Here is a 23761-nt window from a genome sequence, read left to right as displayed (position 1 = left end):
ATTTGACAGTTGTACAGTCAACGGCAAAGATAATGGTAGGCAAATTGTCCACCACTATTTTCATTCCTTTTTCCTTCTACACCCTGTGTTGTTTTAAAGAATGAAACTATGTTGGTTTGAAGCACGTACTGTTCTCTGCTTATTGACGTCATTATAATTTCACTTCATTGTCATCACAATGTGTAATACAGACCGAATTAAAATGGTGGTGGACAATTTGCCTACTGTTTCTTTCCCGGTGGGTGTACCACAGAAGGAACATCATTTACATTTATAAAATTACCACTCTCCTAAGGAAAGATTTACTATTTATTTATAATTTGAGAATAAAACATTATTACTTCTCCTTCACTTCCCATTCTAACGAATATGCACAAACAGCTGAAAGTTTGCCTTCGTGAAAATGCATTATGTATGTTAACTACATACTAACTCTAGCTCCTGCACAATGAATGAGTGTAACTTATTGAATAGTTATTGAAATTATGGATTGATGAATTAATTGAATTATATTTTACAGGTATGTATGTGGCTATTTGCAGCTTTCACATTATTCAAACGAAGCCCCTTATCCAGAGTTCATATTCATATTTAACTTTATATTGAAAAAAGGGATACACCATACAAAGTTAAAACCTTCACAGGGCAAACATGCAAAATAAGAATGGAAGACTCGGTGGTTGTCCCTCTGTGAAGATTGATTTGCTGTTTTAAGTCCGCTTTATGCACTGTAAGGCTAATCGGGACTGGACCTACAGTTTAAAGTGGAATCCGAACCACTATGTGCCTCCACCGGGTATTGAACACGGGATCCATTACAAGACAACAACACAACCTACGTGAAGACACTTTTCCTTTGGTAGTTTTAATCATTGAATAAAAATAACATTCCTTTCCCAGACAACCAGTTTGAAATGAAACCACCCAAATTACTGCATTCTGGACTGCTAGTTTCAAATGAAACCACTTCCAGATGGCAGCAGTGGTAGAATTTCAATCTTGCCACAGGGGTGTTCTTTCTGAGTGTTCCTCTTAAATTTCATCTAATCATCACTCATCGTCATCACTGCTATTAGTCAAAAGTAGCACTAAATGCCGACCTCAGTGGCAGAGTGGTTAGCACAGCATGATACGATGGCAAGGTCCCCGGGTTTGAACCCCAGTCTGGGTATGGGATGTTCTTTGTGAGTGTCCCTTCAACAATTTCATCGTATCATCACTTATCCCATCTTCGCAATTAGCCAGAAAAGCAAAGTAAAATGAAATGATGACAAATAACAAAAATACAAAAAGGTATGGAAATACTGGAGAATGAGGTTGTAATGGAATTTATGGTAAGCATTGATACAGAACTCATCTCCAGTTAAACCACAATTTCAATAACATGTCAATACGTTACAACTCTTGTCGATTATTGCCTATTAATATTGGTTTTTCATTCACATAAAGTAGAAATTCAAATTTGCATTATAACTTTTCTAACGATGGAAGCGGCCCTGGTGCCCACCCAGCGTCGAATAACATGGGTACCTGGGGGAAACCCTGGGGGGTAAAGGCGGTCAGGGGCGTGGTGCTGATCACATCACCCCCACTCACGACCGGATCAAGAAAGTGTGGGGCGTTACCCCCACACCCCCTATACGCCTTCATGGCGTGGTGCTAAGCACAGGGGAACACTTTACCTTTTTTTTTTTTTACCTTTTTAGAAAAAATTCATGATATCTATTTCACATTTGACTAAAAAAAGGAAAGAGGGAACATGGAATTATGTTATGTTGATTCAAAAATTTTTTTAGTGTAAAATCAGTGATTTTATTATATCACTTCTTTATCTCCAGATCAAACAGATAAATTCATATCAAAATTACACAATAAAAAAATAGTTATTTTTGTGTGTTCTCTGATAAAGACTTTTTTTTCTACAAAAAAATTACTTCTTCCTATAGCAAGTACAGAAGAAAAACTAGAGGAAGATACAATCAAAAAGTTAAAAGTAAAAAGAAAAAAAAAACAACACAAATCATTAACATCATTTTTCATAAGCATGATTCAGAAAGGGAACAAGAAAGTATAAAGGAACTAATTTTAGAACATGTTTCAAATATGCCTTTAAAGCATGTGCTTTTTTAAATGCACACGCAAGAGGTCTTCAAGTTCAAAACTGGCATTACACACCTCACACTTGTTATCAGTCTCTGAAATATTGGAACTTCCAGTGTCTTTGCTATGAGCAGTCTTTGACTTGTCTCCTGGAGGTTCCTCGCAGAACCCGAAACACTGGTGCTTTTCAAGAGACTCGGCAGCCCAAAACGACTGCCCACATTTGTTACACGAATACATTCTACAGTCAATATGAGTTTTCAAATGGAACATCAGCCCTTGCTCTGTATCAAATGGACTGTTACACATGTGACAAAAGTACAAACCCAATTGGCCAGAAATATGTCCCAACGAGTGATGCAAGAGGCGAAACTTTTCACTGAACACTTTTCCACACACATCACAAACATACATCTTGCTGTTTACGTGACAGGTACTGTGTTCCACTAACTCTTCGCTATGTGCAAAAGATTCACCACAGAACTCACACTTAAACAGTCTTAGATTCTCACGTGCTGCCAGGCATTCTTCATAGTTCCTCTTCAAAATGGAAGAGTCCTGATACAACTTGTAGCTATTTACCACTGGCGCTTTACGAACATTGGAAGCACGTCTCTTTCTGGCACCATGAACTAACAACTGATGGGCAAGTAATTCGTCTTCTCTGAAACACACTTTCCCACATATTCTACACATATTTGATTCTATTCTTGCATGGTACTTTAAATGTGAAACAATGTCCTTTTCGTGCGTGAAAGATTTCCCGCATACGCCATTAATGTATATTGTGGTTTTCTTATGAGTCCTCATGTGCATGTTAAGAGAAAATTTAGTGAAAAATGTTTTTCTGCACAGAAAGCACACACTTTTTTTGGAAACTCCGAATGCATCTAGTCTTTTCACTAGCCTCTTCCGTACGTAATGCAATTTCCTCTTCGTCCAAATATTGGATAACAAATTGGAATAGTTTCTCTGAACCAGTACCGTGTTGGACATACAACAAACAAAGGGCTTACGGGGTGGATCGTCTTCAATCGAAAAGTCTGTGCCAACACACTTGTCTTCCATGGCTTTCTTAGGCCACGTGACGTCACCATGTCGAGCCTTGACATGTTCGTTCAACTTTGCTCCCTGCGCGAACGACTCACCACAGAACTCGCAAAGGAAATGCCACTCTTTAATATGCAATTTGGAGTGTTGTCCAAGATGCGGTAGTGACGGTACAGAAACTCCACACACTTTGCACACGTATGGCTTGTGAATGTATGACATGTTGCGGCCGCTTTTTTCTTTCTTAGATTCAGGGCTTTTCGCTTGATCATTGCCAATCTTAGGTGTCTGCCATTTTTGCTTTAGGTGCATCTTAGAGTGATTTCCAATTTCACTCAAGGTTAGGAAATGAAGTCCACATACTTCACACTCGTACGTCCTTTTGATGGAGCTGGTACTTTTCTTTTTATGAACTTCCATGCTGTGGAGTTTCAGGTGCATACGGAGAAGAAGCTCTTCGGTAAACACTTTTGAGCAGATCTTGCAAACATGTAGCTTCCTTTTGTCGTGCGTTTCCTGGTGATTGATTAGAAGTTGCTTCATTCGGAATTCTTGGCCACATACACCACAAATGAATTCACCAAGGTTTCTTTCTTCATCATGTTCCAACTCATCTTTTACCATAAAACTTTCTATGTCTGGTTTACACTCTATTTCGTCTTTCGGTTCTTCCTGCTCTTCTGAATTCCAACTTCCATCTTCACTGTCATCGCCAAAGGTCAGTTCTTCAATGTAGGCAGATTCATCATAAAAGATAAAATCATCTTCACTCAATCTTTTGCTCTTTGCTCTGCGATTTCTTAACTCTCTTTTGCTTTGAGGTTTCTCTGAGGCTACTTGAAAAGAGAACATCATATCGCTGGGGACATAATCGTCATCAGTCGATGCAGAATTTGAATTATCACTTGAAATTAAACCACCGTCATATGTCTTCTGCTTCTTCACTTTTCTTACATTCCTTCTCCACAGTTCATTTGACGACCTAGCTCCAGGTTTCTCCCTAATACTATTATTTTCATTTGATGTATTATCATTCCACAGTTTCCCTTTTGGATTCCTTCCTTGCGACATGTACGAAAGACTTCCAACTTGTGTTGGAACTTTTGGGAATCTTCTACCATAGCCTTTGCCATCTCTTGAACCAGGATTTGCAAAAATATCATTAAGGACTACTACAGGTTCATTCAAAAGAATGTTACTATATTTCTCCAACGCAGGAACTTCAATTGGTGGCCTATTTGGAAACACTTCATCAAATTTCTTGTTTTTCTTTAGTTCCACAACAACTTCATCACTGTTATCGGCTAGACTGAAAACATGATCTATTATAATATCATTTACTTCACTTCGGGATGATTCAGACTTATTTGAAACTTGATTCTCTGTGCGAACAGCATCGCACCCTTTATCGGCAACTGTTTTCTCTACATATTCCGTGTTACTTTCCTTATCTGTGCCAACACCAACATCGCATGTGTTCACTTTTTTTACCTGTCTTGCCTCTGTGGTCACGACAGAAATTTCAGGCCTTCTTGCCATAAGTTTTTGAATCGACCGATTGCCATTTTTGCACTGTGAATTGTTCAAAACAGGTTGAGCAGATGCGTTATGGAGCTGTTTCGTTTGTTTTAGCGAAGGAAGTTTTGTATGTACAGTCCGAAACATTTGATTCGCTGGATGACTAATATTTTTACGGGAATATACTTTGCTTGTTTGATTGATTTTAAAAATCTCAACACTATCATTACTGCTTGAAACATGCACCTCCTTACCACTCGTCTTCCTGATCAGACTTTTACAACTCGTCTCGGAGGGATTTGGTTTGTTCATTGTTCTCTGCACATCAGGAGGTGTATTTGCAATGGCTGCAACATTATGAGAACGGTCTCTCTTGCCTTCTTTACTGCAACCATTAGTACCTTGAGATGAAGCTATGAAAATCTTCTTTACCTTTGCCTGCATAGGAACACCATTTACAGTCTTTCCTGCTTTAGTAACTTCAACTGACCGATATAAATCTGAAGGAACTTTATTTCTTACGAGATTCATATTAGGAGTTATTTTGGTGCTGCTGTTAGTTGATTTTCGTATCTCTACTGGAATTTCCAATAGCGGTCCCTTAGGTAGAGACGTCTTGGAAATCACTCTCGGAACCTGCTGCATTTTGCTTTTATTAAACATATACTTATACTTATTATAGTTATATTTATCAACTTTTGGAACTGCCTGTTCTGCTAAGTGTAAGTTGAAGCATACTTCTTTCTTAGCCTTCTTGCTTTCAGTAATTTGTGAAAAAACACTTGAAACTTGTTCACGTAACGATTTAAATTGACAGTTCATATTATCACCTTGCTTTTTGTAATTTTTATTCAGCGGTTGCGTATGACTGACAAGTTTAAATACATTTACTTTCTGTAACTTAGAAAAAACAGTCGAGTTGCTCAGAGCCGAGTTTGGTACTGGTGTTAAATGCTGAACTTCGGAAGAGATTTTCTGGCTAGAATATTTATTGTTTGTTGCACTTTCAATTAAGCTTGCACTTGTACTGGCATTCACTTTATTTTGAAGTATTGCTTCATATTCGTGCTGCTCTGCATCTTCATCTACAACTGTCAATGTTGTCTGGCAAGTGTTAAGCATTGCACTTAATTGTTCAACAGATTTGTTCAAGAATGTCTTGGAAATGTAATTTGTTTCCACAGGGTTTTCGGACTTTCCTGCTCTTAATTTGTCAAAGTCTCTACTTACGTGAATATTTTTCAAACTGTTTGTAGATTCTTTTATGGAACTGTCACTTGCATTTTTATCAGAACTTCCATCTGAGTTTGCAACGGAATTTTGTTCCACACTTCTAATACTTGAGGATGCATTCTCCTGGTCGGTAAATTGTCCTGAAATATTTCTATGCTGAACGTCAGACACATTCACGGCCACTTCCTTGCTTTCGCTGCACAGCTTTGTTAAGATGCTCTTGGGTATATCCTCAACAACATTCACTACAACAGTATCACATTTCACTTGGTTCGACTTAAAATTTTCTGAATCTGGTTTCTCAAAAAGCTGCTGATTGTGCCCTGATGCAACACTTTTTTCGGACTTCACCATTGTTTCAGCAATTACTTTTGCTTGCGCTTGGCTGAAAGTCATTAAACTTTTTGGCTTCAAGTACCACTCAGTCTTTCCTTCTGCATTTAATTTTGCAAGTCCTTCATCATGATTCTGTGACAAATTTTCACTTATTTTTATTGTTGTATCTGGAATACTAGAATATTTACTCAACTCTTCATGTAATTTGGAAGTCGGTTTTATGTCAGGAAACTTAACATTGGTGCTTGTGTTGAACTTCATATCTGGCTGATTAAAAGTGGCATTTTGAGACACGTTTCTGCTTATTGGAAAACTTGATGAAATTTGTTGAATGGGCAATTTCAAAGTCTCATTCAGGTTTTCAATAGACATCTGTGGTTTTATGTCAGCTTCACAACATACCAGATTATTAACAGTTTGATGGTGTTCATTTTTCAGCCCACCAGATGCCTGTGGTTTGTTTTCCACGACCAAAGGTACGAGAATAATGTCCTTACCAGACAGAGATGATGAATTTACATCTGTTGATATGGTGCCGTTGCTACTGTTAAATTTTAAAGTATTAATGTTTTGCTGGTTCAATGGTTCCTGTTTGCCGAGATTTTTCACACAGTGTCGTCCAGCTGGTTCTTGCATGCTATGAAGTTTACTAGACGATGTTCCAGTGCTTTCTTCTTCCACTACTGAGCTTGGGTGGATTCCTAACTGACTCTCTTTTGTTTGTGTTTCAATCCGAGAGTCATTTTTCTCCGCATTGTTTACTGCCCTACTCTGCATATTTTCATCGCTCTGCGATATGCTTGCTTCAAACTTGTCTAGTAACGTGAACAGCTCCATGCTAACTCCTTTTTCATTATTCTCACTATACAATGCTGACTTTGTTGGAGAGCTTGCACCCAATGAATTTGAATTTGTCTGAATTATTTGAGATTGTTCATGCGAGTTACTGACCTGGTTACTGCTTGCACTCAACTCACAAGAGCTTATACTGGAAGTGGCATCCTCCGTCAATTCCTTTCTAACAGGCTTTGAACACGTCTTCTTTCCAAGAGGCTTCATTTTACCAGACAACTCCACTTCATCTGCGTCATCAGGCTGGTTGTCGAGTTCATACCAGAGGTCGCAAATGCGATCACCAATGCCGGAATTCTTGCAGAGTTGCAGAAGTCTGGTACTATGATACTTAGCTCCTTTAATCTTCCGCACGTCTCCATGACAGAATTCATTGTGCATCGTAAATATTGCCTCGCTCTTGAAAGTATTTCCGCACAACACGCACAGACAGGGCTTGAAAGAAGTGGCATCCGGAAGTTGCAGAAAGCGATAGTTCTCGAGAGGTGGATGGGTCGGGTGAACTTGACGAAAATGTTTCTTCAAGTACCTCTCCACGGCAAATATCTTGTTGCAGACTTTACATGTAAATGTTTTTATCCCAGTGTGAAGCACCAAATGATCCATGAAACGGTAACTTCTCCTGCCCACTTTCCCACACTCGCAGCACACCACCTCGTTTTCTTGGCTATGGACGATTTTGTGTCTCTCGAGGTTATGTTTGTTGGAAAAGAGCCTGTTACATACTGAACACTCTACTTTTGGCTTTTCACCTAATGTTGTGGAAGCTGCAACTTGACCTTCAGCACCTGCACTTGAATGGTTGCTTTCACTCACTGAGTGTTCCTTGGATCTTGAATTGCCTTCTATGAATGGCAATCTGAAATTGCAAGTGCAATAAGCAAATGTAGCATGCTATTTATTGAAAACAGGCACACACAATGTTTACAAATATCAAAAAAAGGAAAGACGTTAGTAGTTACTAGCAAAATTTTGTGTTCTACTGTGCATTACATTAAATTCTACGTCACACTCTGAAACAATACAACCCATAGAGAGAAGAATTTAATTTTTTTACTAAACATTCCTATGTAATATTGTGGTTTAAGTTTCAATAATGCCAATTCTTCACAACACATTCACTTTGTACAATCTAATTCTGATTGACTATACATGCTGAAGAAAGGGAAAAAATCATATATAGTTACAGGTTTGCATTTAAAAATTCTACAATTCTAGACAATTAATCATAGAAAAAGTAATCTTTAAAAATCAACTTTTATAATTATTATATTCACTACAACAATATTAATAATCAAGGTAATATTGGTATCAGAAAGTGTTAGTTCCAATTTAACCCTTAGATGTTGAGGCTGTTGTCTCATGGGCTAACAGGGTTGTTTTCAATGTGTAATTTTAAATAAGATCTCTAAGAAAATTCAATACTATCTAGGAAACTAAGTCACACCTCCTCTAGTTCATTATACAAGGGAAATTCTGAAAGTTCGTGGATTGGCAACACTTGCTGATTTTGTGTAAGCTGATTCTGTGATTGTTGCATGTGAAGATAGCCTGTGGTGTGCTTTGTTAATGTACAAGTGAACCAACATGCAACTATTGTTTATTTGCTCGCTATAAAAGTCGAACTGCAGTGTGTATTACAATGGCAGATGAGATGACATATCCATAATTACCAGACAAAGGATCGCTATTGAATTTTGTGTGAAGTTATGCAAAAGTGGCCAGGAAACGTTTGAGATGATCAAATAAGCTTATGGTGACGAAGCAATGGGCAGATTGGCTGTACTCAAGTAGAGGAAGCACTTTAAGGAAGGTAAACACAATGTGCAGGATAAGGCGAGAAGTGGGCATCCATCAACATCAGTGAACGATGAGAACATTGTGAAAGCACACACATTGTTGAAAGAAGATAAGACGTTTATCGATTCATGGATTGGCAGATAAACTGAATGTTGGTGTAGCAAGATGTCACGAAACACCTGAAAATGTGCAAAATGGGTGCTACATTCACTGAACTGCTTCATGAAGAATGCTTCCTCCTGCAGGATAACGCTAAGCCACATGTGGCACAGCAAGCTATGGCAGCTTTGGAGAAAATTGGTGAGCAGTATCTAGATTATCCTCCATACAGCCCAGACCTCGCACCATGCGATTTCTGGGCGTTTCCAACACTTAAAGCGTTACGTGGACCAGCTGTCACATCCAATACCTTACACAGACTCTCAGAAAATGGTCTACGACATGTGTTTGAGAAGCTAGTGCTTCGCTGGAATTCGTGTTTAGAGTGTGAAGGGTGCTATTTCGAAAAGGAAACTCACACCAACTCTCGTACTGACTCGGACTCCGAATAGTGATCTCAGTCCACGAACTTTTGGAACAACCCTAGTACATTAGGCTATAAGGTCATACTCATAAAATGCATATGTTTGAGTAATTAAAGTAGTGGATGAAAACTTTTTAGGAAAAAAAACATTGCAAATGAAAACATCATGTGGCATTTTCACTAGGCTCTTCGTAAAGTTTGAGGGGGCGACACCATATAGGGAATGAATCACACCAAGAGATTATCCCAGGATATATGCTAGGTCGGTTCCAGATAAGCTTCTGAGTTCTCAAGAGCTAACACCACTACCATCTTCAATACCTCGCCTGACCTGGCTGACATCCTGAGAAAATCTTTGTTGTTCATCACCAGGAAAGCTTCAAGAATAAATGAATGTACCTCATGCACAGCAGCCCAAAATTTGACAATTACACTCTGCAGAACACCAGATAGTACCTTTCTAACATCCTGATTATAAGGGAATGGTGGAACAGAGTTGGGTGTCACTAGCACCAATGATAAGCCAGAACATGTGCTTGCGTGGCATGGCATGTCTTTACAAATCCTTGTTCCTGCATTGCCATGAACAACACCGCGTTATGTTACAACCTGTAACGTTTCCTGCACTAGCGATCGCTCGACAGTTTTGGTGCCAATGAGAAATGACGAAAAAGTCATCTGCTGGGCAGTGAGGAGCGAATGGAAGCTAGCAGATAAGCACTTACGTAGATGCTGTTGCAACGTTGTAGTCTAACTCCCACGTGTTTTGATTTTGTCTGCAAGAAGCTTGTTTTGTAAGTGTGGTGCCCATTAGTGTGGTGTTGAATTTGTGCATTCCCGCATATATTATGCGTAACCTGACCTCAGCTTCCCCCAACACAGGAAACATGACAGAATGTACCTAAGGTGGTATAATTTCTCTATAAGGAAACCCTCAGCACATTGGTGGTGGTGGTGTTGATAAATGGACCAGCGTTGTTGAAAAGGCCAAAAGTCCCTTTACATGGGGCCACTCACTCACTGGACAGTTTGTGAATCTTCCGTGGTATGTTTCATGAAAATAAGCTACACAGTGGAGCCATCAAGTGGCATGTTTGTGAAGCCAAAGGCACTTGGCAAAAAAATCCACAAACCTGCCACTCTGTGAAACCTCCTTTAATGGCCAAATAAGACTGTATCTGAAACTCTGAGTAAATAAATAAATAGAAAAACTCAAAGATATGCTGCTACACAGATGGTCAGCTGAGGCAAGGTACACATCAAGTGGTAGGTAGCTTTGCTCCATTTCCTGAAGATTCTATGAACAATTTTGGTCACAGAAAATTTTTACTGAATGACACCATGCAAAAATAAACAGTCTTATCTTTTTTTTGAAGTATTAAAAGCAAATATAGAAATTGTCTTTCTCTTAATGCTGTTATATTTAGTATTGTTTTCTACAATGGAAATGAATAAATACGATTTTTTAATACAAGAAAAGAAATGACAGATGGCTGCAATATGCAACAACGAAAGCATTGCATTAAAATATTCAAAGAGGATGCACGAGAATAAGCAACTGCAAAATTACAATAGATTATTTTCGTCCATCAGAAGGAAAAGCAGCCCATGTATATAAAGTGAACTTCTATGTGAAATTAAAAGGATTTTATCACATGAGACACTCACTAGTTAGTTCCACCGAGTGACATGTTTTGTTGAGAGCATGTGAAATGTGAGTGGCAGCAGAAACAATAAATATAAATGACCCTACCAATGTAGTCGATAGTGCAGTAATGCCACTCCCAATCAGAATTCACTCCAGTTACTTTGAGAAGTCAACCATTAATATCCGCCACAGTAATTACAACATAAAGAAACTGCTCAAAGCTGAAATAAATAAATCCGAAAATGGCTTTAAATTATGTCATCTAAATATTGAAGGTTTACTAAACTTCATAGACGAATTTAAACAAATAATATCAGACTTAAACTTTCACCTGATAGCCATTACAGAAAACTGGTTAAAACCAAACATTAGTAATAATATGATAGACATCGAAAATTACACATTAGTTCGACAAGATAGATTTAACAAATCTAGAGGTGGTGTATGCCTATACATATCTAAATCTCTTAAATTGAAATTTTTAGATGGGTTTGTTAATAATGATATCGGAGTAGAGTCCGTTGTAATCGAATTAAATATCGATAGGAAAAAGATTGGAATTTTGGTAGCATATAAACCCCCTAATGTCAGCTATACTCACATCAGCCACGTAGCAGATATCCTCCAACACCTATATTTAAATTATGATTACTTCATTGCGTTAGGCGACTGGAATATCAACATGTTAAGAAACAACAAAAGCAGCACTCTACTCCTTCCGAGTATAATCAAGGAAGTTCACGGGAAACAATTAATTACCAAACCAACCAGAGTGACAGCGACATCAAAGTCATTAACTGATTTAATCGTTTGTTCACAAGATTTAATTGTAAAGCAAATTGGGCAGAGCGAGTTACCTGGAATTACAGATCACCATATAACATATTCCACATGACCTGTATGCACCAAAACAGTTTCAAAAATTTATCAAAATTAGAAATTTCAAAAGCATCAACTTGGACAAGTTTCGAAAAGATGCGGAAAATGTGGAATGGTGTAAAATCGAAAGAAACGACGACGTAGATGCAGCGGTGGAGGCCTTGAATGATAACATTATCAGGTTAATAGATAAGCATGCCCCCCAGCAAAACATTTGTGTAAGCAAACCTCCCGCCACCTGGATTTCAGATCGAGTAAGGGAATTCTGTAAGTTGCGCGACTACTTTCATCTGAGGTACGTAAATACAGCAGACCCACATGCTCTCCTATCATACAAATACTTTAAAAATAGAGCCAAAAAAGATGCCAGAAATGCAAAAATGTAAACACTATAACGAAACTGTAAATATGAATATAAAAAATGCTAAGAACTTATGGTCTAACCTCAGAAGCCAGAGACTTTTACCAAATAAAAAGAGTAATGCGCTCTCCTCAGATACATTTCAGCCTGATGCAGTAAACGAGTTTTTTTGTTAACCCAAATGCACCCTCAGATAGCAATGCAGCGGTGATTGATTAAATTAACACTTATCTCCAGCAACCCAACAATGACCCGTTCATTTTTACCCCAGTAAGTAGCGAACAAGTACGTAAAATAATAAGCAAAATGAAATCAAATGCATGCAGTTATGATGGCATAAACCTAACTGTTTTGCAACATTGCATCCCCTTTTGCTTAGAAGCTCTTATGCACGTTATTAATCTTTCCCTTTCCAAAGGTTGGTTCCCTCAAGAATGGAAAAAATGTGAAGTAACACCTATACCTAAAAAATCCAACACCAACCATTAAAGATCTAAGGCCCATTAGCATTCTATCCACAAGGTCCAAAATACTTGAAAAGGTAATTTATGAACAAATACTTCCACATATTCAAGGTTTCCTACCACAAATTCAATCTGGTTTTAGAAAAATGCATAGTACTTGCACTGCGCTGGTAGATATCGTAGACAATATAAGTAAAGGAATAGACGAAAATAAAGTTACACTGTTAGTCTTGTTGGACTTTTGAAGAATGTTCGACTCGATCAATAATGAATTGTTATTGGCCAAACTGTATCACTATGGCGTTACCGGAAACGCATTAAACTGGGTTCGTTCATATTTAGGCAACAGAAAACAACGTGTGAAATATCGGGAACCGGAAGTTACGTACTCTAAATGGTTAGCTGTTCAGCAAGGTGTCCCTCAAGGAAGTATATTATGTCCACTACTATATATGATTTACGTAGCTGATTTCGACCGTGCTGTCCAAAATTGCCACTACCATCAGTATGCTGACGATTCTCAAATCTATATTCAGTGTAATTCAGAAAACCACGATAATGCGATGACCAAACTCCAATTCGACCTTGATGCTATAACGAACTGGTCACGGAGGAACTCCCTTTAATTGATCCAATAAACTCTTGCTTCATGATCATAGGAACTCATGGTACACTTAAAAAACTTCACAAAAATGCACCCAACTCTCGGCAGTATACCACTAAGCAAAGTGGATACATGCAAAAACTTGGGGATTGTGTTCAATAGATACTTAAATTGGGAGACACAAGTAGAATGTATTGTGAAAAGCTGTATGGGGAAACTTAAATCTTTGTATCATTTAAAACATACTCTGGACGCTAATGTTAAAGATCGCCTTATGCAAGCACTCGTTCTATCTACACTAGACTATTGCGCTCCAGTGTACAGTAATATCTCCCAAGGCCTAAACTATAAACTTAAAAAAATTCAGAACTGTTGTATACGTTTCATATTTAACCTAAAAAGAAAAGAACATGTATCCTCCTACTTAAAGAAACTTTCTTGGCTAAACGTTAACAATAGAAGAAAATACTTAACACTCACCTTGATGAACAAAATACTTAAGAGTGGCCCCCGAAATACTTATTCGATAAGATCTGCTCTTGTAGAACTTCGGTCGAACATAATATCCGCAAGAAACACAATCTAAAAATCCCCGAACATAAAACCACCACCTATAACAAGTCCTTCATTGTTACAGAGATAAGGGAATGGAACAAACTACCTGCACCATTGACTAACATTATTTGCCATCAAAGTTTTAAGAAACAACTAGAGAACTTACTGTTGTCCCAACAACTACATTAACCTTCATATGTAAACAATTGCACCTGCACTTACACATCACACAATGCATACCTAACACCCCTCCCCCCTGTCCTGCACACACACACAATGAACTACTGAAGACTTATTACTTATCTTTTATATTTATCAATTCAATGTATCATTTTATTATTGTATAATCTTTATATTATCTTTATTGTATTATCATGATCAATGTTCTTTTTTTTCATTTATTGTATCTTTGACAAAGGTTGGTTGTAAGAACGGCTCACGAGGTCAAAACACACCTGCTTAAATAAAGACCATTCTATTCTATTCTAACGGAAGACCATCGCCATCACTAGGGCTCGGAAGTTGATGATAAATCATCTTTTTTCCTTGGCTTTGAAGACAATGCCAAACCTGATGGCAGTCTGTTTCACTTCAGTTAGAACCAGAAAACATTGTCTCTATTTTGCATTTTGTTTACACTTTTCAGCCTTTTTTTTTGTTTTAGGTAATTTTTTAGTATTTCTCTCCATTTTTTATAATTTTTTAAGTCTTTTCTCCTTCCCAGTTGTTGTTTCACAAATTTTAAATGCATTTACTAGCATAACTTACATATTTAAATCCCTAAAGCAAGTACACCATTAATCATTAATGTGGTCAGTGCAAAAGCACAAAGCACATTTCATTGTCAGTTTCAGTCAAAGACCTGGGAGTTGTTGTGGACGAAAACATCACTTGGAGTGACCATATGCAAAAGATCCTACGCAGCATTACACTTGCTGTATCGCCTAAAAGAACATTTTACCGCAAGAGGTAAAGGAAACACTCGTGGAGTCTTTAGTTCTGTCCCAAATAGACTACTGTGACTTGACATATATTGACCTCAACGATGAACTAGCAAGATGTCTACAGCGAATACAAAATGCATGCGTGTGCTATATTTATAATATCAAATATTTTGACCACCTTACCCTGGCTTTCAAGGACCTAGGCTGGTTCGACCTTTCCACTCGCCGCCGCTCCCATGCTCTTACAGCGCTCTACAAAATAGTAAACTCACGAGAGCCCTCCTACCTACTTTCTCAATTTCAACCCCTAAGTTCAGCACAAACCTTTGCCACCGTTCGAGAGACAACTCTTTGCTGGCCATCCCCTCTCACAAGACAACGTTTTATGGAAATTCCTTAACAGTCACTGCTACCAGAGCGTGGAATGACCTCCCCAATGACGTAAGAAACTCTACTTCCCTCGGTTAATTCAAATCAAAATTAAGAAATCATCTTCTGGAGTCAACTTAACAGTACTGAAAACAGGGAAATAAAATTAAACCTTCATGTAAACTTGGAGGACCAACACCCACCGACTTTTTCTGTAATTTGAGTAGGTTTGTTGTGTGTGTGTTTATGTTTTACGTGTATTTTTTTGTACTTTTCTTAGTGTGTATGTTTTTTTGTTTTTCTTTTTTATGTTGTTTTTTGCGTGTTTTCTTTTATTTTTTCTTGTGTTTTTCTTTTTTTGGTACCTTAATGTTCTTAGTTTTTTTTACAAACAGTTAGCAATAAGAATTAATTTGTAAAATGTAAAGTAGAGATGGTTAAGTGGAAGAAAAGGCTTGTCTTAACTTCACCATCCAAAACAAGGAATAAATAAATAAATATTATTTTTAACTGAAATCTTTGGCAATGCATTTTGTGAAATTCATTTTGGTAAATTAACTTTTCTTTCAGCAAACTTAAAATACTTTGGGTTAACCTTGTTGGCCACTATTATCAATTTAGTCTGCGATTTTAAAGTAACATTAGTCACAACATAAAAAAATTATTACTTGATGTACACAAAATACAACTGTATTTTCACATGCAATGCATCATGCAAGGCCCATTCTGAAAGGAGGTGAATGACTTGCACAGAAAACCTTGCAGAGTATTTTATGTAACCTTGAAGCAAAAATATGGAAAACTACATTAGCACTTAATTGCTTTTTTTCCTTATGCTTTGATAGTTTAAACCACCAAACAACAGATTTTATCAAATTATTCAAAAAATCTCTTGAAATTTATGAAAAAAAAATCAAGCTCTCATTTTAAGAGTGGATATAATTTTCAGGTCATTCCAAAGGTAATTTTTTTTAAAATTTTTTTAGGTCATCAACTACTGTCCTTCTTCCTGTCATTAACCCTTAGCTGCTGAGGTGGATTTTTTGGGACGTAACTGGTGAGGTGGGGTGAGACAAACCCTGAACAAAAAAATGTCCTCACAAACGAATGATTGTGAATATATTTCAAAAAATAAAATAATGAATGAAGTTGATTTTAATTAACATAATACATCACTTATTTAGACAAAACATTACAGAAAATACACATAAATGTTATTTTCTTTCAAAATGCAAAATGAAAAGCAAAAAATGCACACCTTCATATTTTTTAATTTTTGCAGCTCATAAAGAAGGAAAAAAATCCAAATTCTTATGACACATTGATTATTAGGACATAGATATAAAGAATAATAAAAATATTCTACAATCACATTACACAGATGAAGTGTACAGTCACTTCAAAATATTTGTGGGGTAGCTCAAACCCCACCTCACCAGTTAAGGGTTAAAGGTGGAAGACTCCCGACAATGACCTTGTGGCCTGGAGAACAAACACCACCAGGAAGTACGTGCTGACCCCACAAATGAAGGACAAGGGCGTAGGGAGATTCCGTAGACGTGGCTCTCCCATGGAAAGATATCCCTGAAGGAAAAGTCAGGTCCTCCACAGTGGGGGGTGGGCATGGCCTCTTAGCAAAAGCACAGTTATTTACAAAGGGAGTGAATTAAAATAACAAATATTTTTGGAGATGAACTCCTTGTCAAGAACAAATTAAAACACAGCAAAATGCTCCATTGATAAAAATTGAAATCTGCATAAAACACATTGACGCTAATAAAATTCCATTATGCTATTCACAATTGCTGAGGCTGTAAATGGCACTCAGCTACAGATGGACAAGAGACAGGGCAACACACAACTAGGGATGGTTGGAAAATCTGGGTAACGGATATCAAATTTCAAATTATCCAATGTGCATTTCAGATCCAGGTTATCTGAATAATATAGATATTTGGATGATATTCAAATTATATGAATAATTCAATAGTGTGTGTACATGTACTCTTTACTCTATCAAGTTCAGTTATTCTGGTAAGAATAGTTTCTGAAATTAAAGAAATTACCAAATAAACATTGAGAATATCCTAGCACAATGACCTGCATTGAAAAGTAAGCAAACAAATGTGATAAACCCACATAAACTTTCTTTGTTTGATGTAAAAATCCTATGCTTGCTCCCTCGCACACATCAAAGCACATGCAACTGCTCTGAGAGGCGAAGACGTTTGGGAGGGGCTACACGATGGTTATCAGGTCAACTGAGATCCTTGTAAAGTGCATACTCTACATTTTTGATTTAGTAGCACATAACAATACATCTTTAATTTAGCAATATTGGCCACCTTTTGCATGATTCTTGGTAAAAAGAAGAAAAAAAAAGCACACGAAGCTGCAGCTGAAACGTATGCTATGCAAGATTAGTGATCACCGAAAGAATGGAACATTGAGGAAGGGAAACGTTTTTCTAAGTTGATTATTAAGCTAGACACGATGTTTGAAATATATGATGAATATGAATTTACAGAATCCCACGTATTCCTTACGGGGAATCAACTTCAACATCTGGCTAATCAAATGGGAGCTTCGACTTTGTGTACGACCAAGGACTTGTTCAATGTGTCCTTTTTCCATCCATGTACTTTCCTACGCCACTGGATGTTTGATATTCCCGAGATAACAAATAAAATAATGCTCCCGTAAGCATAATGCATTTCTCCTTGCTTCCTATGGCCATCCTGGCATATTGCCAAACCTGATGCACATAAGAGAGCTAAATTTAACCTTAAATGGAGCTAAAGTTCACTTTCGAGGAGCTAGATTTATGAAGGATGGATAAATTGCCTCCTACGGTAATTTTAGGTGTCGAAGCGTAGGCGGATGGGTGGTGCTGTTATTACGGTTAACTTTAAAGTGATAAAGGATTATTCTTACATCTGATACCATTTTTAGCTGGATTTTATTCTAATGATTTAATTTTAGAAAAATTTGTATCTTCTTTGAATTTGGTAGTATTTACTTTATTGCGAATTTCTACTGGGATAACTATATCATATAGCTCTTGGTTATTATTTAGTTAATAATTTAGTTGGTAAGTGTTATAGTGGTGTGGCATTGGTGGCATCACCCATCTCAATAATACACCAATGGTCATACGAAATCGACAATAAAGGATTCCCGGAAAACAATATTATGTCAACTTGAATTTTCCAGCCTTTTTTGGCAATTAGGTAATTTTTCAGTATTTTTTTTTACCACTTTTGTTGCAGTTTTTAGGTTTATTTTTCTCCTCACCTGTTGTTTCGTGAATACATCTGGTAGCATAACTTACATATTTAAATTCACTAGCATGGTATTTTTAGCAGGTATGCCATTAATGTAGTCAATGAAAAGACAATATTATCTTTAACTGAGATTTTTAGCAATGGATTAATTGTGGTAAATTTACTTTTCGTACACCAAACTTAAAATGGCCACTACTGTCGCTTTAATCTGTGATTTTAAAGTAAAATTAGTCACAACATAAAAAAAAAAAAAACAACAACTGTATTTTCAGATGCTCACCGAGTGCTGTATCGTGCAAGGCCCACTGTGAAAGGTCAATGACTTATACAGAAAAACCTTGTGGTGTATTTTATGTAACCTTGAAGCAAAAATATGGAAAACTACATTAGCACTTAATTGCTTTTCCCCCTTCGCTTTGGTAGTTTAAACCACCAAACAACAGATTTTATCAAATTATTCAACTAGTCTCTTGTAATTTATGAAAAAATTCAAGCTTTCATTTTAAAAGCAAAAATTATTTTTAAGAAGGTCGTTCTATAGGTCATTTTTTCATTTTGCAATGTTTTAGGTCATCAACTTCCGTGCCCTAGTTACGACAGCTATAACCTGCTGAGAAAAGAGTAAGTTTCAATCTATAAATGGGAATGCAGAAAACACCGATTGGCAGATGCAACTAGGTGCTTCATATGGAGTTCATTTCGGCAGGAAACAAGCGTGCCAGTTTGAATGCTGTTGTTGTGAGACTGTGTAAGGTAGGAAACATTGAGCAGCTTCAGATTGGAATTGCTGTGATTTTCATGTCCAAGATCAGTGTCACAAAAAGTTGATGTTAATGATAATCACGATTATTCTGTTTTGTAAATAGCCTGATAACAATAATAAAAGCATTTGAATGAAATCAATGATCATTCATTTTATTTTTACTCAGAAACACATGGTCATGTATATTATGAAGGATAAAAGCAATGCTAAATTATTTAGTGCAGAAAAATATGTTTTCAATGGCTACAGTGAATAACATATCAAAAAACACATATAATGTTACATGAATAATGTCAGCACCTAGGAGGGTAGTCAAATTTTGATTATCCTGGGGTTAATTGCAAGGATGAGTAGCAATTAAATGAAATACTTGAGAGAATTAGAAATTTCAGAAATGGCAACTATTCAATGTACTCTGTAAAAGCCAAATCACACAAAACTGCATTTTAAGTGGTAATGCCTTGGTTCGTGCTGGACTTGCTATGTTATGGTTGCCGGACTGGCTGCTGGACTGGTTTTGACGAACAGACTGTGTTCTAATTGCAACTGGCTTTTTCTGCTAGATTCTGTGGAACAGCCAATCAGTAAAAGTTTGGTCACGTGAACATAATCTGAGAGTTGGCAAAGGAGAGTTTTGGGATTTTTTTTGTTCTCTTGCTGCTCAATGAAAGCTAAAGTAAAAAGATGACGTGCATTTGCGTTCATTAGAATTTTTGCAAAGCAATGAGATTTGTACACAACAAATGTGATTATACATTAATGAAACTCCTTATTACCAGTGTATTAAATGTTTGACATATTTAGTTGAACTCTTTTTTTTTATGAATGAATTTGTGTATTGCATGTATGAATATTGAATGTACTTACCAGAGTTCATTAAAAAGCTTGTTGAGTACACATTGATTACCATATTTTCTTTCGAGCCAATTCCTAATCCACACTTTTCTTTTCATTTTTAATAGCAGTAGAAGCTATTCCCCTACAATGTTCATGAAATCGCTGGTTGGTTCTGCACAATGGCTTGTGAGAAAAAACAACAAAAGTATACCGACAAGTACGGTAACAAGTGTTGTGTGAGGCAAAAACTAGCAGGTGAGGCAGTACCACACAACTAGTCCAACTAGAAAATCCAGTATGACATCTAGCCTCTTGTGATTCAGGCATTACTTATGCTTACATTTTCAGTGTAAAATTATCGCAGTAGTAAATAAAGAAATAAAGAAATAAACAGATAAAAACTGCATGGCAGAACAGTGAATGTGATGATTTCCCCCACTTACCACTCCCTCTGGAAACTCCTATCTGGCTTTCTAGAGAGTTGAGACTGCTATTTCTTTCAAGTTGCTCTATAAATGACATTGCTAAGGTTTCCAACACTTGAATTTCCAAAGTGCACAAACACGTCAATAAAGTCCACATACGTAGGAAGGAAAAAAGAAAAAGTCAAGCAACAAACGGAGATGATGGTTTCAAATATCTACGAAGCATAATTGAAAGAAGCGGAACAATAGATCAGGAGGTAAACAGAAGAGGACAAATGGGTGGTGGACTATATCAAAGCGTTCGAAGATTAATATGGAACAGGGATATACATATGAAATGCAATACGTGCCAATAATTACGTACGGAGCAGAGACTTGGACAATGACAAAGAGAGACAAAAGAAAGATGTAAGCAGAGTAGATGAAATTTTTAAGGGCTATATTGGGGAAGACTAGAAGGGATAGAATAAGGAATGAGGAGATCTGACAGACAGGGGGTGGTGGTGAGGCTTCCTGACAGGATAGATCAGGCACAGATGAGGTGGTTCGGACACATGAAGAGGATGGATGCAGAAAGACTGGCAGCAAGGTCTTATAATCCACAAGGAGTGGGAATAAGGCCAAGGGGGAGACCAAGGAAGACTACAAGAAAGTGGAGACACTTGACTTCCATGCTGACCCAGCCAGAGGCAGGAAACGGCAAAAGATGATGATGGTTACTGCAAAACAATGCTACCATTAACTATGTAAGTACCAAAATTATCCCTATCACACAGACTGAAACTGAAGCTCCACTGGACACTGAGGCAAGTACCATGAGAGTAGGGAGCTGGAGGTGGACTTGCAAATGCCAGAGGAGTGAAGCACTGGACAGGGAAAACCTTAGAAAGGATATTGATTGACAAGGCTACTCCACAGTAAATACCAGGGTGAGTCATATACAAGGGAGAATCAAAAGAAAACCTTCATTTGTTTGTTTCTTATCTAATAGATTGCTGTAAGTACGGTTGCACAAGTTTCCTCCATCTTAGCACACACGTATTGCTGATCTACATATATTTTAAACTTTGAGTTAGTGCCTGTATACCTTAAGAAGAATAAGTCTTTGGGGTCCACGTGAAGTCACTTACGAGCCACTGCGAAGGCCTTTCCACCCATCTGCCTCCGAACTGAGGCCATTGCCGAACTTTCTCCTCCATTAGTAAACTTGCTACTGTGGTAAGCATGCACAGAGATATTGAATTTTCATTTGCCGAGAAATTTCTGACAGAGGGCAAGAAATCACTCCTCTTCACTGTATAGGAGGCACCATCTTTAAAATACAAGAAAATGGCATTTTGAACCTCACTTGATTAGTATTGCAGCCTTGAGGTTGTTTTGTAAATAACATTTGATACCTCATGTAAATTTGAGCTGAATACAGTCCGTCCTGCAATTTTTATTGGACTTTTACGATTTTCATATGACTCTTGTAATAATTAAAACCAATTCTGATATTAAATTTCTTGCTTTGATATTACTGATCACGCAGAACATGTTGAAAAGAGAGCTTGCACATTTAATAGTGTTGTAGTGTAAAATGCATTCTTGGAGAATTTATTCCTTCTCAGAAGTCAGGCCTCTCCATTTCCTGACCTCTCTTTCCACTATGTTTCAATCCTATATTCTTCTTATCACACTCTCCACTGCCTGCTCTTTCCACTGGCAGCCTCATTACTACTCTTCACCCACATTCTTACTGGTCTCACCTTCTTCACATGTTCGAACCATGTCATCTGCACCTGATCCATTTCATCTCCCCACTCTCTGTCACATCTCCTCTGGTCTTCCCTTCTACACTTCTTACGAATTTCATCTCCATTGCTTTCATCTTTCTTCCACGTCTCTCTTTTGTTATACAAGTTTTTGCCATTTATGTGATTATAGGTACATAGTACACAGTGTACATGTTATTTCTTTTCATAGCCACATTACTGTTCCTTAACGATCACCAACAAAAAGGTAAAGTGTTCCCCTGTGCTTAGCACCACGCCATGAAGGCGTATAGGGGGTGTGGGGGTAACGCCCCACACTTTCTAGATCCGGTCGTGAGTGGGGGTGATGTGATCAGCATCACGCCCCTGACCGCCTTTACCCCCCAGGGTTTCCCCCAGGTACCCATGTTATTCGATGCTGGGTGGGCGCCGGGACCGCTTCCATCGTTAGAAAAGTTCCCGGATTTGAACCGGCCGGGGATCGAACCCGGGACCTTGAGCATGGTAGTCAGACGCGTTACCGCCTGAGCCAACTTCACGTAATCTATTTCCCAGAGATTTGAAATTCTCCAGTGCACTCGGCACTTCTTTCCCCAGCTTCATTTATGGCATCATTTCTTCTTATTATTTAACACTTCTCTTCTCTGCACCAAATTTCATTCTGACTCTGGATTTTCAGATTCCAACTTTTCTATATTCCTCTTCTACTGTTTGGATTACTTAGCCATCAGGAAACAACAATGCCTTTATCTCTTCTTCAACAATCTTCCTTTCCCCACACATATTATGATTATGAAGAACAGTGAGAAAAGTAATTATGCAAGCGACATCCACGTTGAAAAGACACTTAAAAGTAACATACACAATAGTGACCACTCACACTGACGTACAAGCTCTCATTAAAACCTGGCTTCCTGCTATCAGAAATATACGTACCACCAACCCAGTTTTCCTACACCAACTTAAAAATACAAACCAAACACGAACCATGAGCACCTGTGAAAAAGCCTGCCTGTGCATGCGAATGAAAGTGAAAGCTTTCCCACGGATGCAGATGACGAGTCTGGGAACCCACAGGAGGAAATAACATGGCCATGTTGGAGGAGCAGAAAGTAAAATACCCACGTCAACTAGCACCACCACTAATGCAGATGGTACGAGGTGTGTCCCATAAGTAGTGAGCCGTGCTAAGTGTGTAACGTCAGAAAAATGAAGAGACAAGAAATACGAGCAGTGATTTTCTCTCTTCGATATTTGATAAGAATATAATGTTTTACACTTAGTGCATATTATTTAACAGTAATACAAAGATCATGAAAGATGGAGGGAGGAATAGAATGCTAGCAGATTTAGCCGTAGCAATTCCTAACTTAAGGTGAAGAGTGTCAATGCCAGGTGTGCCTTTACTTCAACATCGTCAGAATGGGCAATGCTACTAAGGAAAAAAAAGGCTGTACAAGAG

At 37.7% G+C, this 23761-nt stretch overlaps 1 protein-coding gene across 5 annotated transcripts in view; it reads right to left on the bottom strand.

Annotated features, from left to right (window-relative positions):
* Positions 1 to 2011: 2011 nt before the first annotated feature.
* The window catches only part of LOC146002325 (uncharacterized), a 65967-nt gene continuing 44217 nt past the window's right edge, over positions 2012 to 23761 (bottom strand). For all 5 annotated transcript variants that reach the window (XM_083140040.1, XM_083140042.1, XM_083140043.1 and 2 more), the window contains one exon: positions 2012 to 7948. In XM_083140040.1, the coding sequence (XP_082996166.1) occupies positions 2110 to 7948 (5839 nt within the window). In that variant the 3' untranslated portion in view covers positions 2012 to 2109. The remainder of the gene's footprint in view (positions 7949 to 23761) is intronic.

Source organism: Lepisma saccharinum, chromosome 18, assembly GCF_977018435.1.
Source record: "Lepisma saccharinum chromosome 18, izLepSacc3.1, whole genome shotgun sequence".
NCBI lineage: Eukaryota > Metazoa > Arthropoda > Insecta > Zygentoma > Lepismatidae > Lepisma > Lepisma saccharinum.
Note: the sequence above shows the minus strand (reverse complement) of the source record. Positions and strands in the feature narration are given on the sequence as shown.